The sequence below is a fragment of the Tachysurus vachellii genome, chromosome 14 (assembly GCF_030014155.1).
Source record: "Tachysurus vachellii isolate PV-2020 chromosome 14, HZAU_Pvac_v1, whole genome shotgun sequence".
NCBI classification, from domain to species: domain Eukaryota; kingdom Metazoa; phylum Chordata; class Actinopteri; order Siluriformes; family Bagridae; genus Tachysurus; species Tachysurus vachellii.
In genome coordinates, this window is record NC_083473.1 from 8,543,433 (window position 1) to 8,561,503 (window position 18,071).

The following is an 18,071-nucleotide window of genomic DNA, read 5'->3' on the forward strand; positions in this document are numbered from 1 at the left end:
TTCAATGCAGCCTTTTATCCTGCACACATCCACAGTCACTGTTGCTGCTGCCTGCATCCATGGCATTTCAGCTGAGTTGCTAATTAAGGTGACTTCATAGGAGCGCATCATTGCATTTAGTCATAGTATATTCAGATCAGCAAAGAGCAATTATTCAACCGGTGATGGAGAGCAAACAAAAGGGCATCAATTTTGAAGAGGAAGAGGCTGCTTCATTGTATCATCACACTGGAGATTAGGCTTTAATCTCTTGCCTGTTAGTTTCAAAGATCCTTTCAGTTTAATGAGTGTAAGCATTCAGAATTCATACAGCCGGCTCATACAACACTATTGTTTGCCTTTATTTCCTAGACCACAATTGAATACCAATGTTCATGATCAGCTGTAGTCTGCATCCAGCAGTGCTGGAGATTATTTTTGTGATTCTACATTTAGGCAAACAAAGCCATTAATAAGTTGTTCATTAGAGGGTGACATCTATTAAATTGGTCATTTATGTCATTTCAGGCAGAGAACTGAGCTGTGAAATGGCTGATATGCATGGATGAAATCTCTGCGCTTGTCACATTGTGGTATCATGTTCATTTTGTGGTATTCACAAAAAATTTCTCAAATAACTTCTTCATGAATATGACCTTTTGTCTAAAGTGCAGCTATCAAAAAACTTGCCCTCTGGATGCAAAACAAGCTCTACGAACTGAAAAAAAAAAAAAAAAAAAAAAAAGAGCCTATCTTGGCAGAATATCTTGCCAGACATCTAAGCATTCTGACTCCAGCATTGGTAAAACATAATTGCACACTGTTCCTTCTTTTGTCCTGGCCATTTTGAAATGCCAAGCTGGAAAAAAGCATCAGCATTGTACTAACAAGGGATGTGCAGAAGAGAATTAGAGAACGAGATAAGCAAATAGAAAGAAAGAAGAATGACCAGCACATCTCTGTCGCCTGTATTTAAGATTCAGGGTACAGAGCTACAGATTTGGCTTGGTCTGCAAGGCTGAAATCATCTCTGTAGGCGCATGCCGTTTCCTTCGTGGAACGAAGCATGGCTTTATTTTGATTGTCTTAGCCTCAGAATTGGATAGGGTTGGCCAAGTTTAGCAAATGTCAACATATCCCAAAGGTCTTGAGGCACTAGTGAGTGGATAGAATAATTAATAAGAAGCTGGAAATCCATGTGGGATGTTGAAAACATGCAGTATGATCGCTGCTGGGAACAAACAGCACAAAGAGCCACATGTGGATTAGTTTGTTATATCTGCATATAAAAAATAGTGGGAGTTCAGTTACATGCCTGTCATTCATCACTGAACAAAGGGAAATGCTCTGTGCACTGAGGAGCTCAGGTGGGTCTTTTTCTTATGGGGACCAGTTTGACAAATGTCCACCATTTGACTTGCACTAAGGGAAATGGTTTGTTGAACTTTTCAGAAAATTAGAACGTTCCATCTGAACGTGAAACTGTGTTACTGAACTGCAGGACATTTATACTGGAATTATAGCTTAGTAGATTCTGTGTTTATTTCGACTGGGTTCTGGGGAAAACAGAGCAAACGAGCCCTCCATCAGGCCATCTGGGCAGGAGCAGTCCATCATACAGGTTTATGGCTTCAGCTCGAGGGCTTTTGAGCAACTGATCTGGATAGTTTAATGCTGACTGCTTCCACATGTCGTGCATTTCTACTTGAGAAAACTTTCCCAACGAACCAGGTCACTCATTTGTTATACATACAAATGTGGCGACTGTGGTATACAAATAAGCTTACATCACTCTGTGTCAGGAGGTTAAAACCACAGCTCTCTCACACTCCATTTATGCATTTAATAACACAGCTCAGTGCTACTTGAAGTAATTTAGGAGCTTGGTGTTTCATAACAGAACTGAGGAGACCCATATTATCTGGCATTTTGAACCATATTTTCAAAGCAGACACACACACAAAGACTTGGCTCAAACATGAACCAAGAGAACTTAGGATTTTAGTTCATTTCATGAACTTTCATTTAGTTCATCATGACAACTTGAACAATCATAATGAATACAGCAAAATTGTCTTTTGAAACGCGCTTTTACTTCACAATTTCTGTTTATTATCAACTGGGAGCTAGGGAAGATGTTTGATGTTTGGAAATGTTTGACTCACTCAGAAAGTACGCATGAAGTCGACTCAGAGAATCAACTCCAAATCCTACTCCTCAAAGAAAAACATAACTTGGGATTATTGATAATACTAATTACTTATATCTAGACAAGGAAACTCTATTTTTAAGGCAAGCATGCTAACTAAATAAGTGGAAGCTGCACATTACCATCAGCTCTGGCCAGGACTAGATGATTGAATCATTGTTTATAGCTGTACTCAAATCGATTGTGTACACACTTTATGATATAAAAATCTTCCCATAAATCCTACCTATTTATCTTGTCAACTAGCTGTAGAAAAAGGTCCTCCACAGGGGACTGCAGTTTTTCACCAAGTATTATGACCTATTTTTGAGCAAGCAGGGTACACAAACTAGAGAATACAATAAAGAAAAAATGGGGGGGAAAAGCATTTTAACACAATGAAATGCCCTCAAGGAACAGTAAGCCATGTCACGAAAGACAACAACACACCACTGAGCAAAGGAGTTTTGCAGTTGTCTTTATTGGTGTTGTTTCAGTGAACCATGGACTGAATGACAGGAGCTAATGCAGTAATAAGTAATCGCAAAAAACGTAAACATGCTGTGTGCAAATCAACTGGAGCGCTCAAATGAGAGCTATTAACATTGTGACAAACTGTAAACAACCAAATATTAAGCCAGAATTGCTCTCTTTCCTAAATGCAGTCAAGTTTCACCTCTGAATGTCAAATATGCTTAAACATCATCCCAACCTTTTTAATCACAAGATGCAAATTGGGTTCTTTCATTTGCCCTGCGTGTGTTTGCGATGATCATAACATGCCTTGTTTTCGTTGCTGCCATTTAACACTCAGCGTTCATTTGCAAATGTGAATGCGGATTCCTCATGACCTCAGTTTGATATAATAAAAGCTCCTTTTTCTCAGTCATTACAACTGTGCTTCATTCTAGTTGTGTGCATGTAGCCCTCCCCCTCCACCATCTTCAATCGGGCATCTCTATAGGGCTCTTTCCTCCCAGGGCAGGCACTTCGACCTCTCTAACGCGGCCATGTGGCCATGTTGAAGGGAAGCCGTTGTGTGGCTGCATTCACAGCAGGCAGTTTCTGCCAGTGCAACTCTGTTGGCCTGAGCTCAGAGGTTATTCCTCTCAGACACAGCCCCAGGTGTCCATACTTCCTCCTTCATATCTTTTCCAATTTTGTCCTCTTACAGGATGTAGGGTTCACATTTCACTCCCATTCGCCAGAAATAACAATCAACGGCTTTTAGCCAAGACCTTGTTTGCAGATGCAGCATGTACTGAATATGTACATGGAAAGTCAAAATTTCCCTTCTAACGTTTTTTTTTAAAGCAAAAAAAAAAAAAAAAAAAAAAAAAAAAAAAAAAAAAAAAAAACATTCTTAACCCGTTGAAACCCAAACTATAATGTTGTGCACCTTTCTTCTCAATATTTCTGTATAATAGAGTGTTATTATTGTGGAAATTGTGTGGCCACATTTTATAATCATTTAACAAATATTTTTGTCATTTTTCTCTAAATTTGAAAAACATTGTTTTATTTAAAAAAAGATAGATATGTAAAGATAAAAATAATCATGTGTCACATGGCTAAAGTAACTCTTGTTCTTCTGTAAACAGTTCGTGACATCTAATGGAAGCCTTTTTCAAAGCTTTTTCAACAGGCACCATCTGTCCGTTTTGATGTCAAGTCAGCAATGGCTTATGACCACATATTTTAGTGGGGCAGGACGACATTAAAAACATCATAGCCTCAAACTAAATGGTCAAGGTTCTGTCACATGTGACTTGTTTTACAGGAAACTACCTAATGAATGCACTGAGTAAGAATGTAATAGGGAGTAGACACATGACAACATACACTCATACATCATACATCCGAGCAGCTTGTTTTTAGTGGTTTCAGGTGTACCTTCATCTAACTGGGTTCAATACAGCAGGTTTGCTTCCTTTCACTACTACTATATCTCAAAAATCCACCTTTGCTTCACTTAGTATTTGTAATATATCTTATACAACAGCTAACTCCAGTTCACTAACTTAATTGGTTGAATGGTTTTCAAGAGTGCCTACAGTATATTTCCTATAACCTGAGCGAGGCTTTTCACTGTAAATCACTCTGCTCCTTTACGTTCGCCATGTAGAATTCCACTTCCTAGTTAAAAAACAGTTGCTAAAGTGGTGTGAAAGAAATCATGACCGGATATAGCAAACTTTTTTTTAGGAACGTTAAGTGATGGATTGAAAAAAGAAAGCTTGTTAGTTAAAGAGTGGACAGAAATTCTACAGCAATTACATTTAATTGGAAGGTACAACTCAATGTGCTAGCTAGAAAATGATGTAATATAAATATTCTCTGATATCTATTTCTAATTTTAGCCATATTCTTTCCAGAATTTCACTGACTCAATATTCATTTCTTGATTAAGCAACTGTTATATAAAAGCAATATTGTACTCGCAACTTGGCAGTTATACAGAATATAGACACGGCTGTGATTATCTATGGCGAATCAAAGTTGTGCTAATATTCGGTAAACCTGCACTCTTGCTTTTGTCATATTGCTTAAATATCTCCCAGTGTCACTTTATGAATGCATGCATTGTTTACAGTTAATATTAATTTACTTGCTTACTTTGGCTACTTTTAAAGTGGCTACTTAAAGCTCTCTGTAAACATGAAGCTAGAAACGGTTCTGTACATCACAGGCACGTTGTCTGCATTATTACTTACTGTAAAATATCTCGCTTGTCAGACTTTGTCAACTTTTTAAACTAGCCTAACATATGTTAATGATTAACTGCCCTGACTGCTGCTCCTCTTGTACTGAAAATAAAAAATAAAAAAATGTTCATGATACAGGGGTCCCTCCAGATAAAGAGAACTAGTATTTCTGTGTAATTTAAATTGTATGGAATTGTGAATGAGGACTTTATGAGGATCAACATATGTTGAACAGCTGATCTACATGGCATGGTATGAGAGATGGACCATATGAACAAGATGTGTCAAGGTAACTTAACACCTAAATCAACTCACATAGCTTCTAATTAACCTGACTGGGCAAAATGTCACTTCCTATATTATCTTACAGTGTAACCTTCTATCAATCTTAATTCATTTTACTTAAGTGATTTGTCAACCGTACATGACAGGATGACAAATTTTTAAGTGCTCCTGTAAGTTTATTGTCATCTGTTATGAAGAGCTTTGTATGCATAACATAGCACAAGTTTTTGTCCTTAAGTGTCATCTTCCTGAACGTCTTACGGATGTGTCCATAGAAACCGTATTCATTATGATAGCTGAAGCAAAACCTGATCGCAGGCCAGTGCTCAGGCTCTGAGAATTTATCTGCTCAAATCCTGATGGCAGAACAAATAGAAAGTGTGTGCGTGCGTGTGCGTGTATATATATATATACACACACACACACATCTCGAGGAGGTGGATGTTGAACTAATGAATGCTAATCTACTCATTATCTGGTCTGTGGTTTCAGCAAGATAAAAAGCACTGGTGGTCCCAGATTGTTCAAGAAACGTTTCCTTTCGTGTACTGATCACGCTCAAGTCATCACACGATTATTATTGCATTTCAAAGATCTCCAGTTATGATAATTCAGCATCTGCCGCTCGCGATGTTGAATTGTTCTGGCATGATGTTGATGAAGCTGACAGGATTTGTCAAGAACGCTGTGCACGATAGAGAGAAAGTGAGAAAGTTCCCAAAGCGAATTTCATAAATACAAGATGACTGTATTAAATGCTGGGGGATTATGACAAGAGGTGGAAAAATGCAATCGGAGGTGTTTTCCTACCTCCTGCGATGCTGTGGTGACTCCTCGCTCAACATCAAAAAAAAAAAAAAAAATCCTGAGGCAAAATGCATCTGCTTGGCAGTTAATGTAGTGAAACTAATGCTGCATACCTGAAACAACTGTAGATCAGCTAAACCCTGCTGTTAACTACAGACTCGTTCAGGTTGTCAGCACTGGCAGAACTGCAGTTATTTACTGTTAAGTCTCACTGATAAACTCCTTAATGACTATCTGGATATTATAAGGAGTTATTCACTTACATTTACTTTTATAGCATAGAATTAGCAGAAATTCATTTAGTAAACTGATTCAAGAACTACAGCGGAACAAACGAGAAACATACATCCGGTGTCGTCCATAATTTCTGGCACCCTCCCATAAAAAAAAAAAAAAAAAAAACAAGATAAATGTATATATATAAACAACATGGAAATGTATATTAAAGTATATATACATGGAAACTATATTAAAGTAGTGCCACAAAACATTGGTTTACAAAATGATCAGTACCCTTAGAATTAATAAGTGACTCTACCCTTAAGAGAACACCAGCTCTGAGATGCTTGCTGGAATATCTAACAAATTTGGAAGGCTTTTCTTCTCATAACACAACACTTACTTTGTGTTGTTAGGAAACACAATATTACTATTAGATCCTTCATCATCCTCATCAGTGTGTGGGGTGTCGGTGTGTAGGTGAATGTCTTATCTAGATCTTTGGTTTCTTCCCAATAATAAGGTTTGGGAATTTTAGGTAAGGAGTTTAACAATACTTTGTTTCTCTGGGGTAGAATTCTTATTGCACAGAAACACGACATTATTCGTGTTTTATTTTATATTCGTGTATTATTCACAACAGTATTCCTGGGGAACTGCGAAAAAATGAGAGGAAAAAAATATGAAGAATAACAATTGGTTTGCATTTTTTTTAAAGAATCCTTACTGTCTGAACAAAGGTAAATAGTTCTTCCTGTTGTTTGAGTGGAAATTTTGATTTACTGTGCAAAAAGGTTTTTTTTTTTTTTTTTTGGTTTATTTTTATGAAGGATGCCAATAATCCTGGAGGGCACCGTAGTAATGAGATTGAGCAATAGACGTCTGAAGGAACTGACAGATTCAGTGAGTTTAAGAAGGTTAAAAAGACACCCTACCTCCTTTCAGCAAAAGCAGACTGTTTTTTTGGCCAAGTAAACAAAAATATTGGTGCAGACATTGCATGGGTTTGTTATGTCTACAGTCCAGAAAGGCTGATGAAATGTGGATTTTGTCTTTCAAAGACTTCATGCTGTGTTAGAACATCATCACATATCAAAAATGTAAGTGCATAGATGAAATGCGTTACAATATGTTTTTTTTTTATATATCAAGGTAAAATGAATCAGTCTGAAAAAATGGAAATGGAAGCATTCCTGGCACCACTAATGTGATGGTAATTAAAGGTGTAAAAGTGAGACAAAACACTTTGCATAGCCAAGAGCTTACTCTCCTATTGCATGAACAGAGCTGCAGGTTCGTTATGGTGACCCGAGTGCTTTTCATTATGATGATATGAAGGAGTAAACGTCCACAAGAAGACAGGTATGAAATGGTTTGGGGGTGGTGGTGGTGAAACCCAAAAACCGAAACGTCATCACACGTCTGTCATCTCGTCCTCCATTTCGTCCCCTTCAGTCTCTCCTTCCCCCTCGTCCTCCTCCTCAGAGGTCACGTCCGTATCATCCATCTGGGCCACACACTTTTGACATGAGCACACGAACAGGTAGTTCTCTCTGAAAGAGTGACACAAGAAAAGACAACATGTCTGTAAGGTTTTTAGTATTGCTGCAGGCATCATCATACTCAAGCAAAAAAGATCAAATAAATAGCTCACCAAATAACTTGGACATAAGAAGCCTGAATTTAGAGCTCTTGGAAAAAATTGAAGGTTTATCTAGATGTATTAATCTGATACTATCACCATCAGAGCACTATTGCTATTATATTTTAGATCAATATTTATCTTTTCATGCAAAAGTTGAGTGGCTACGATTATAACTAAATTGAAAATCACATTATGTGTCTGCGCACGCACACACTTTCATTTTTTCCTGTCTCTCTCTCACACACACACTCTCTCACACACACACACACACACACACACACACACACACACACACACACACACACACAAATGCTCTCTGTGGAGTCTTATACTTAATAATAATGATTAATCCAACTCAATTTTGAATCAGGAAATGTTCAGAATGTACCCTCTTTTTTTTTATTATACTTCCCAATTTTTAAACCAATTTTTTTCATTGTAACTTCTGGCCAGCCTGCTCGTTCTTCTTTCTTGGATTGCAGCTACCAATTGAGAAGACTGAGGACTAGAACATGCTTCTTAGACATGTGCAGCTTTGTCTCCACATCTTCTCAAACTGCTGCTCACATCTCAAACTGCCGGTCACAGCTCAGCCAATTGCCCTCTACCATACCCCTGAAAGATGCCAGTGATTGCCTTGAGTTATTCTATTGGACAGGAGAGGGGAATGCAATCCTTCTCACCCAGACACATCAAAGAATCTTTCCAAACTAGCTCAGTTTTGCAGCCATGGATAGTTGTGGCATCACTGGGATTTGAACTTATGATCTGGCAGAGATATCGATGCTCAAAAGTAGTGATATAGTTTGAAGATATCAATACCTTATTGCCATATTGCCAGGGTAGATAAAACTTCAGGCTCATTTCAGGTCTTTTTAAAGAATGCGTGAAGAACAGAAACTGACATGTCTGAAATGTTCATTATTGTTTTACTCATACTGTATATGCATGCCACAGACATAAACCCTACTCCTAACTGACTGCTGGGGGAAAAAAAATAATTTGCTACATAAACTGGCCAGAGGTTTATAGACCATCGCATCCACATGCGTTTTACACGTACATTTCTGGCATTTGGCAAACGCCCTTATCCAGAGCGACTTATTAATCTCATTTATACAGCTGAGCAATTGAGGGTTAAGGGCCTTGCACAAGGGGCCAGCAGTGGCAGCTTGGGGGGACCTGGGAATTGAACTCTCAACCTTGAGAGCACTAATCCAATGCCTTAACCACTGAGCTACCACTTATATAACCAGTTGTGTCTCCAAACTGTTGAAAAATGTTTAAAACACATAAATGCATACTATGTCGTATGCTGTAGCTTGATAAACCTAATAGCATGACAAAGCCCCTGGGCACAAAACAAGCTCCACGAAGACTCATGAAACCAGCAAACAGCTTTGTAATAAACTGAAACACTGACTGCACCCCAGACCTCCTAACCCTACATCGGTGCCTGATCTCACTAATGCTCTTGTGGTTGAATGAACACAAATCCCCACAGTCCTGCTCCAACATCGAGTGGAAAGCCTTCCCATAAAAGTGAAGGTTATTATAACAGGAAATGGGGACTAAATCTGGAATATGATGTTCAGTAAGCACCTCTTAACTGCTGTAAATATACTGTGCGCTACTTGTTTAGAATCCCACAACCTGCTGCACTACACACATCTGCTAAGGCTCAAGTTGGCTTTTCAGCACAAGTATATGAGATAGAAACTAGTAAGCTATACTATACTACTATAACTCTCCTGCTATAAGTTTGTCTAGACACATCGAGAGCAAATAAAAGATGCCAGCCAGCAATATCTTAATAATGTGGACACTGGCTACATACAGTTTATTCAATTAAGAAACAGCTCACAAGTGAGAATGCATTTCTAATTTATTACAACTTCATACTTCCTGAAGGTTTCACAAAACCTGCAAACACATGAATCATCAGTAATAAAGCAGTCTGAATTGCTTCAGCCCCACAGCTGGAGTCAGCAGTAGAGGTGTTTGAAGTCAAAGTGAGACATCTCGCAGGGGGAAAACAGAATTTGCCTTTAATCAAATGGAATTTTCAAACAAACCTGTCTTAGTTTCTTCCATCATAAACAGTGAATAGGTAGGAAGGTGATCAATAAAGAGCAGAGGTCCAGGACTAATCCCTGTTCCTGTGTTCTCACTAACACAATGCTGCTGCACCGGAATTGATCCCTTCTGATGGGACGTATGAATTCTTAAACAAGCTGTAAACATTCATCACCTCAGGATCTTGTGCCGGCTATGACGACTCCTGTCTCGTTGGCAACAGTCCAAGTAGCTGATGCAGATTTCCTACAGAAAGCCAAAAATAAAGACTTCAGTAAGAACAGAGTTCCAGTCAATTACTAACTAGATCTAGAACTTAAGTCAAAGTTAACTCAGATGGTAAGAAGCCATAAAGGGATTTCCACAGCCATCAGCCTTCGGTTACAGCTCACATATAAGCCGAGAACACAGGCGTATTTATTTGACTGTGAGCTGATCTGAGCTGACCTGAATCACAATGAATGGAAGGATTTAATCATGTAAGGTGGAGGATGCAAGGAGAAGAAAAAAAAAAAAAAAAAAAAAAAAAAAAAAAAAACACAGCACATCTGTCGGACATGCCACATGTAATCAATACAAAAAAATTATATTGTCAGAGATATGTATTCAAAATCTGAATATTTACAACACACACACACGAAACATGAACACATTAACACCAAACATCTGCTTTCTTTAAGCATTTTTCTCAATTACAGAATTACTGCCCAATATAAAAAAAAATACCCATTAACTTTCTAGATAAAAATTTTAAATGCAATTAGTCATGCATAACCTTTGGCCAAGATGAGGTTCATTTATAAGGAGTCTATAAATGGATCATTCTTTGTACAATACTATTAACCTATGAAGCGTTTTTGTTGTGCCGCAAAAAATATTGGCACCCTGGTTAAAGAATGCTTTTGTGGTTATCTTAAAATACAAGTATGATATATTATAAATATTTTATTATATATCTTGTGTGTATATAAACATTTTTATATTATATAATATATATATATATATTTTTTAATAAAACCATATATGCATTGTTTATTGCTAACTTGCACCAGAAAGAACTGAGTGTAACTTTTATGACACAAGCATAATAATTAATGCCCAAAGTCAACAGAAAGCTTTTATGACAAATCACATGACCTCACACACACACACACACACACACACACACACAAGTGAAGCACAAAGAGTTAACAAAAGAGAAAAACGAAGGAACGACGTACAAAAGCTTTGAAATTAGTCCTAGATGTTTAATGCTGCATACAAAATATTCATTTCCAAATGACTAAATGAACGATGAGTAAATGTGTGAAAAGAACACACGGGTCGTGTGAGTCAAGGCTGCGTGAACCATCCAGCTCGGACGCTGCCACTGACAGACACAGAGCGCTTTTATCAAGAATGATTTTCACCCACAAGCATCAGAATAAGAATAGCAACAACCATTCATAATTCACCCCGTCGTTTATATTGATGGTTTCTTGGCACTCTAATATAATTTTCTACTAATAATAGGTTTTGCACAGGATTTCAGCTATTGATGTACAAATGTACCAATATTTCAAAACACAGACGAGTCATCCTTCACAAACATCCACTAGGAAAAGGGAGATATGGTAACATGAGATTTTGCTCCTTACAATACCAAGGCCTAAAATTATATAAACCTTCACTTAGATGCACAAATATAGAACTATAATAATCCACTCCACGTTACATCTGGGACAACAAAACACTGAAGTACACAACAAAACTGAAGTGTCTGAAAACGAATACCTCCCTTACAGTGGAGTATATCCCATGTTAAGCCACACCCCTTCCCACTCTGACCTCGCCAGGGCTGATGTCACTCAGGGCGCTCAGATGAAGCAGGAAGTTGTTGTCAGGGAAGGATGCTTCCGCATTCGGTATGCAACTGTGGTTACCTTGACGACAAAGCATATCACTGGAAGTGATCTTTCCATGTCTTAACGCTTACAATAAATGTTTGTATAAGGTAAAGAGGAGTAAATTGCAAAAACGTTCAGCGTTATTCTCACATGAGCTCTGGAGAAGGAAGAGACCGGATCCTTCACAGTTGAGGAAGTCGCCCGTTTCTGTAAGACGAGCAAAAAGAAAATGACAGTCTGTGGAAAACCTTTCATCCATCAACCCTATTTCACATTTCACTAGATCAATACGTATATTTCAAACGTAGTTTGGGAATCAGAAGTAGTGAGTGCGTCGATCGTTTCACATTTACAACACAGTGGGGTGTTGCGTATATTTAAACGTATTTGAAGGAAAAGTGACCTTTATCAATGTCCTTGTATAACTGGTCAATAAAGGCATCCAGCTGCTCCCTCTGCTGGTGAGGAAGCTCCAGTGCATCACAAGCATGAACCCACTGGCTAAGAGAACTGAACCAACAACAAGCAGCAATTAGAAATGCAAACTAATAGTCTTCCTTGTCACATTATACCATAGCAAGAGTAAATACTCATTTCTGATTGGCTTCCTTATAGTGGGACACTTGTATAGTAGGTACGACCAAAATTTTGATCACAGTGAAAATGTTAAAATATCTCCATTATTTGTTATACTTGTACGACGTTGGAGTTACATTCTAATTTCAGTAGAATTCTGAATTTAATTTTCATTGTAATTGCAGCATAATTCTTGATTTTTGCAATTAAACACATGGCTTGCAAGACAAACCCCAGGTTTATATTTTTAACCATTTACACAAAAGATGCTCCATAGAAACAGATTTAGAATAAAAAAAAAAAAAAAAAAGTGTACAGTTGATATGTTGAAGTTTTCTCATAGATGTCGTCGATTTGGTGAAATAAAAGACTTTCCCAGACGTCTAAATCGTCAGAAAAGTGGATGGCTTTAATGTGATTAACGATTTTTCTCTAATTTGCTTTGAAGAGAGACAGAAAGAAAAAAAGAAAAAACAAATAAATAAACAAATAAATAAAAACAGAAATGTGCCTGTGATACATCATTAAAAATAACTATAAATTGATAGAATTTCCAGCATTTTCTATATATATATATATATATATAAAAACTAATTTATATAATATATATATAAAATATATAATATATATATATATATATAAATATATGATATAAATATAAATATATAATATATATATAAAACAATGCACAAATATTCTGTTTTTCCTTGGAAGCGCTGTACCTGTAACCACCCTGTTGCTGATTATTTCTGTAGAACAGCTCACACCCTAAGGGTTTTGTTCCTTTATTAGCATTCTGCTTGGACTGAGCTCAAATATGGAGGGGTTCATTTTTTTCAGAATATTGTTTTGAATACAATATTTGTGCATTTAATAAGTCTGCAGGATTGTGCCATTTCTTTTGATTCACTTTATTTTCTTTTTGCTTTCAACAAACTCCCAGGAAAAAAGAAATACAGACAGAAAAACATAACCCAAGGCATGTGTACAGATTCTTATTCCTAGCTAAAATGAACCATTTCCGAATTTAGGCAACGGCGGCATTAGGATGATCGTTATCTAAATACATCTTAAAAGAAATCTTTTGATTTCCTAAAGTACTGGTGTTCAACTTTTATCCTATTACCCTACAACATGGACTTTGTTGTTCCATAACTTTTTTTTTAACGTGGTACATCACCAAAGTATAAGAAAAGTAATCCTTATTGATTTTGTTCTAAATGTAAATCTTTTAGCATGGTTCATAGGATATGTCTTTGTGAAATAATGTGCATCATTAAATCAACATGGTATAATTTAAATACTGTAACTGCATCACAAATCCTTAATCCCTGTACGTCATCACACCCCAAGTCAGGATTAAAGATTTCCAAGAGCTGGATGGCCACTATGTGTTAGATAAATAACATGCAGGGAAATCCATTTGCTTCTCAAAGCAAAACTATATATTACAGAATAAATATTTAACAACACTGTTCCAACCTGGTTCCGATGCCCTGCCCGTTGGTCCCAACAAGTGCGAAGAGAGAGCGAAAGCCATCTGGAGTGAACCACTGAAAGGAGGACAGATTTATCTTCATTAATTATCAATGCACACTTCAATCATGTTATTACACTTACAGTCTTTTATATTCGTTAATATTGTTATTACAGTTGGACAGGAATAACTTGTTGTTTTATGTCTCTTATATTATTACTGTTACTACATCCTTCTATAGCTGTTACACTGCTATTCTTAGATCCATTTATCAGCTTTGTGCTGGTATTCTTACAGCTTTTCAGGACCGTTACACCGATATCGCGACCTCCATATCTATTTTTAATAGATATGCTGATATTAACAATACAGCCGTTTACAGTTGCTACTCCTATCTAAAATATATATATATATATATATATATATATATATATATATATATATATATATATATATATATACACACACACACATACATACATACATGCATATATATATATATATATACGTATGTCGTCGATTTAAGCGTTTAAATGAAACCACTTAAAAAGGTTCATTTATTTTACAAAAATCTTCTAATTTGTTCCATCAAAAGAAAAAAGGATAATTGGAGATTTTTCACATAACATTATCAGAGTCTTTTTTTTAAAAAATGATGCTTTATCCAAGATCAAGAATTAGACAGACTTTTATCCACAGTAAATGCTACCTGTAAACATTTTTAATTATTTATTCAAGGTTAAATTGTTTGCACTCAAAGCAGGAGTGAGTTATTTGGTGTAAATGAGTCTATTAAGCAGTGAAAAGGAGAACACTCTGTATATAATTGGGGAAGTCGTGGCCTAATGGTTAGAGAGTCTGACTCCTAACCCTAAGGTTGTGGGTTCGAGTCTCGGGCCAGCCACGACTGAGGTGCCCTTGAGCAAGGCACCGAACCCCCAACTGCAGCATAAATGGCTGCCCACTGGGTGTGTGTGTGCACTTTGGATGGGTTAAACGCAGAAAACGAATTCCGAGTATGGGTCACCATACTTAGCCGTATGTCACGTCACTTATACATACAGTACACACTAGAGGATATACACTGACCTGACTCAGGTGATCATCATAGAGTGCTGTGGTAAAAAGGTTATGCAGCAATGCAAGCTGGTCCTGTGGGATACAAAAAGTAAAACAGTTAAAGTTAGATGTGCGCTCACCCTCTCATGCGCTCACGCTCTCACGCGTTCACCCTCGCTCTCTAATACCTGAAACTTCTCTCCTAGAAGTTTGTGCGCTATTTCCTTCTGCTCGTTAGCTGCACGGCTGCAAAAGTGAGAAAACAGCCTCTGCCAGCGCCCCTTATCTTGAGCCTAATAAACAGGCAACATAAACATAAAGGAAAAAAAAAAACAAGTACTGGAAGAAAAGGTTAAAATTATGCAGCAAATGGACTAATCTTCGAGCCAAAGCCGTTCTCAGGCACTCGCCCAGTTAACAAGTGAACAGATTAATCATTTAGTAAAAGCTATTCTCTCAGCACAGATTCAAAAAAGTTTACTAAATCTTTCCATTAGCAGAGCTATTACTCTGAGTTAGCTTTTAAAGATGAAGTAAAGAGAGAAAGATTAATACCTGCTTGACAACTGCAACCATTTTGGCCATTAGCATGATGCTGGAGGTTTCTGGAGGATAGTGTGCACTCCTAAACACACAATTTACATTTTGAATTTCAGTATTGAATCGTGTTTGTTTAATCAGCATAATGATTAAGGATTATGAGCATATTTGATCAACATTTTTTTCCTAATATACAAAATCTTTAATGCTCCATTTCTATGTTATAACATCTAACATATAAACAGACAGAGATAGGAATTTAATTAATACATCAGATTAATAATCACTAAAGTGTCAGTTATTCAAGGATCTAATGCAGCTGATTATGTTTAAGAGAGGAGGAAAAAAAACAAAAAAAACAAACAAAACAGATGAACTGATTAAAATATGCTCACTCATGCAGCTCTAATCGTGATGGATCTCTCACGGCAGCAAGTTTATTCCCTGGATTATTTTAATTTGATTATTAAGAGACTGATTCTTTGAGAGGCTTCATTAGGTCACGGCATTAAAACCTGGTTATTTGCATCTTCATCTTTTAACTTGCTTAGAGCAGATTTACAACCTAAAGACAAAATGATGTAGCGAATACATAAACGGACAAGATTAAAGCAGACACATGAGAGTCTTGTGTCTCACCTCCACGCATCCTGCAGCTTGTTGATTGGATGATCGTTATCTTGATGTGAAGGGCCCAGACACAGGACGCGGTGATATTGATCCCATGCAGACTGCCTGCACTCGCTGCTACAGTACATCATCTAACAGAACACAGCAAAGACCAAAACAATCCATAAACACAGCTGTAGGCTGTTTAGCTCCAGTGCCAGTTCAACACCATGATGAGTAAAGGCATGCATACATCCCTTCCAGCTCTTCTATCTGAATCTTGATAATATAGATTTAATAATATAATATAGATTAATAATATAGATTATTACAAATATAAAAACGTTTTTTTACAGCTTGCTGAGGTCGATAAGCTCATGCACAAGGATGGGTAAAATAATGAAGATGTAAGAGATATGATTCCTGTGTATACCTAATAGGATATCAGTGTCTTTTCAGTAAGTCGCATAAAGAAACAAAACCAATTCTTGATTTAAACAGTAAAAGTGCCATCAAACATCAGCGTGATGCATGAAGCTATCATTTATATTTAATATCATAACAGTTTGTTTCCACATGCCACCTCCAAAAAGGTCTGTACATGTACATGTACACAGGCCTTTCCTAATATCCTATTACTAATACAAAAAATAAATAAATACTACCAATAAAAAGATGCAAGAACAACAATAATGACAAGAAAAGTAAAGATCATTACAGTCTTTACATGTTATATTAGCATGTAATAACTTCTTAAAACAGAGCAATTAAACTTCTATTGGACCACATCTGAGGAGAAATTAGTCATCTAATACGATAATATGTTTTTCTTACATGTGATTCATAAAGATATCCTACAGGACCTGTATTTTCAGAGAGAAGCCAAGACTGAATACAAAACACACAGGGAGAACTGAATGATGATGTGGTACCTGGCAGTGAGTGCAGGCCTGGTGCAGCTCAGGCCGGACTTTACACAGCTCAGGGTGGGGCAGGCTGAGGGCAGGCAGAGTGCTGAGCCTGCGTGCGTTTTCCTCTGCTGTCTCCAGAGCACGCAAACAGTACTCACAAGCTACAGAAAGGAGAAACTGATTAACAAAACAACTCCAGCACACACACCTCTTACTTATATGCTTTACATGCACGCATAAGTATTTGCCCCTAAACATTTCCACATTTTGTAGTACTAAAATAAAAAGAAAATGATTTACACACTATAACTTACATTAAAAGATGCACCACTTATACAACACACTAATGCTGAATATTGGTTTCTGGGCTGAACAGCTGCTGGTGTATTAGATGATCAGTAATGGATCAGTATTATGTGTAGACGATCACTAATCTAGGAAAAAGGTTACAACGAGGAAGAACCACACTGTCAAGCCTGACTGGACTTCCTGAGGCAACTGGCGAGATGCCGAACACCACAAAACTGCTCACCTTTATACTTGTACAAAGCATTCCACAAGAACTGAGCAGACACAAGGGGACGCTCAGTAAAGATTGTCTCGCCCTTTTTGAACGGTCTCTTGGCGAACAGTCCTTTACCCTAAAAGATCAACACAGAAACCGTGTTAAAGGTTTATGTTGTGTATCTCAGGCCTGCAACCAAATGCAACCAGCTGCCTTCCATCACCCATCGATTTAAACCAGAAATGATACACATCTACCACTTTAATATCAATATAGTTGGTTGGCATGAAATTGGTGTCACATTCTCACACAAAATGTAGCGTTATGTTTAGAAAAGTAACTAGAGCTCTCCGGTATGCAAGTGCAGGCGCAGACAGAGTCGTTTAAAACGAATCGCATGGAAAATAAAGAGTCGGGATGTTGAGAACAGATCATTTTTAACAGGTACACACCTTGACGTTGTCGATAAATCGGACTTCAACACGGTTAGCAGTTTTACCGGGATCACCGCACCACGAAAACATGTCATCCAAGGGGGCCGCCATGTTGTAAAATGCGTGTTACCTTTGAACTCTGTGAGGTTATCCAATCGGACGTTTTCTTC

The 18,071-nt window shown here is 37.3% G+C and overlaps 1 protein-coding gene across 1 annotated transcript; it reads right to left on the minus strand.

The window, feature by feature from the left end:
* Positions 1–2,629: 2,629 nt before the first annotated feature.
* smyd5 (SMYD family member 5) lies at positions 2,630–18,063 on the minus strand. Its single transcript, XM_060887021.1, has 13 exons — positions 17,920–18,063; positions 17,495–17,603; positions 16,984–17,123; positions 16,082–16,203; positions 15,458–15,527; positions 15,091–15,195; positions 14,933–14,995; positions 13,849–13,919; positions 12,194–12,300; positions 11,941–11,997; positions 11,732–11,826; positions 10,080–10,150; positions 2,630–7,736 (listed from the first exon to the last, which is right to left on the minus strand). Exons 1-13 carry the CDS (start codon positions 18,010–18,012, stop codon positions 7,598–7,600), a joined length of 1,242 nt encoding a protein of 413 aa, XP_060743004.1. The 5' UTR covers positions 18,013–18,063; the 3' UTR covers positions 2,630–7,597.
* Positions 18,064–18,071: the final 8 nt, after the last annotated feature.

Bases quoted from the DNA above. Each gene is read 5' to 3' on its own strand.
- smyd5 (XM_060887021.1), bottom strand. From the start codon at position 18,012: ATGGCGGCCCCCTTGGATGACATGTTTTCGTGGTGCGGTGATCCCGGT. The intron at 16,204-16,983 runs GTACCACATCAT...GTGTTCTGTTAG, and splicing joins AGGCCTGCACTCACTGCCAG to ATGATGTACTGTAGCAGCGA. The intron at 14,996-15,090 runs GTATTAGAGAGC...TGTATCCCACAG, and splicing joins TTCTAGGAGAGAAGTTTCAG to GACCAGCTTGCATTGCTGCA.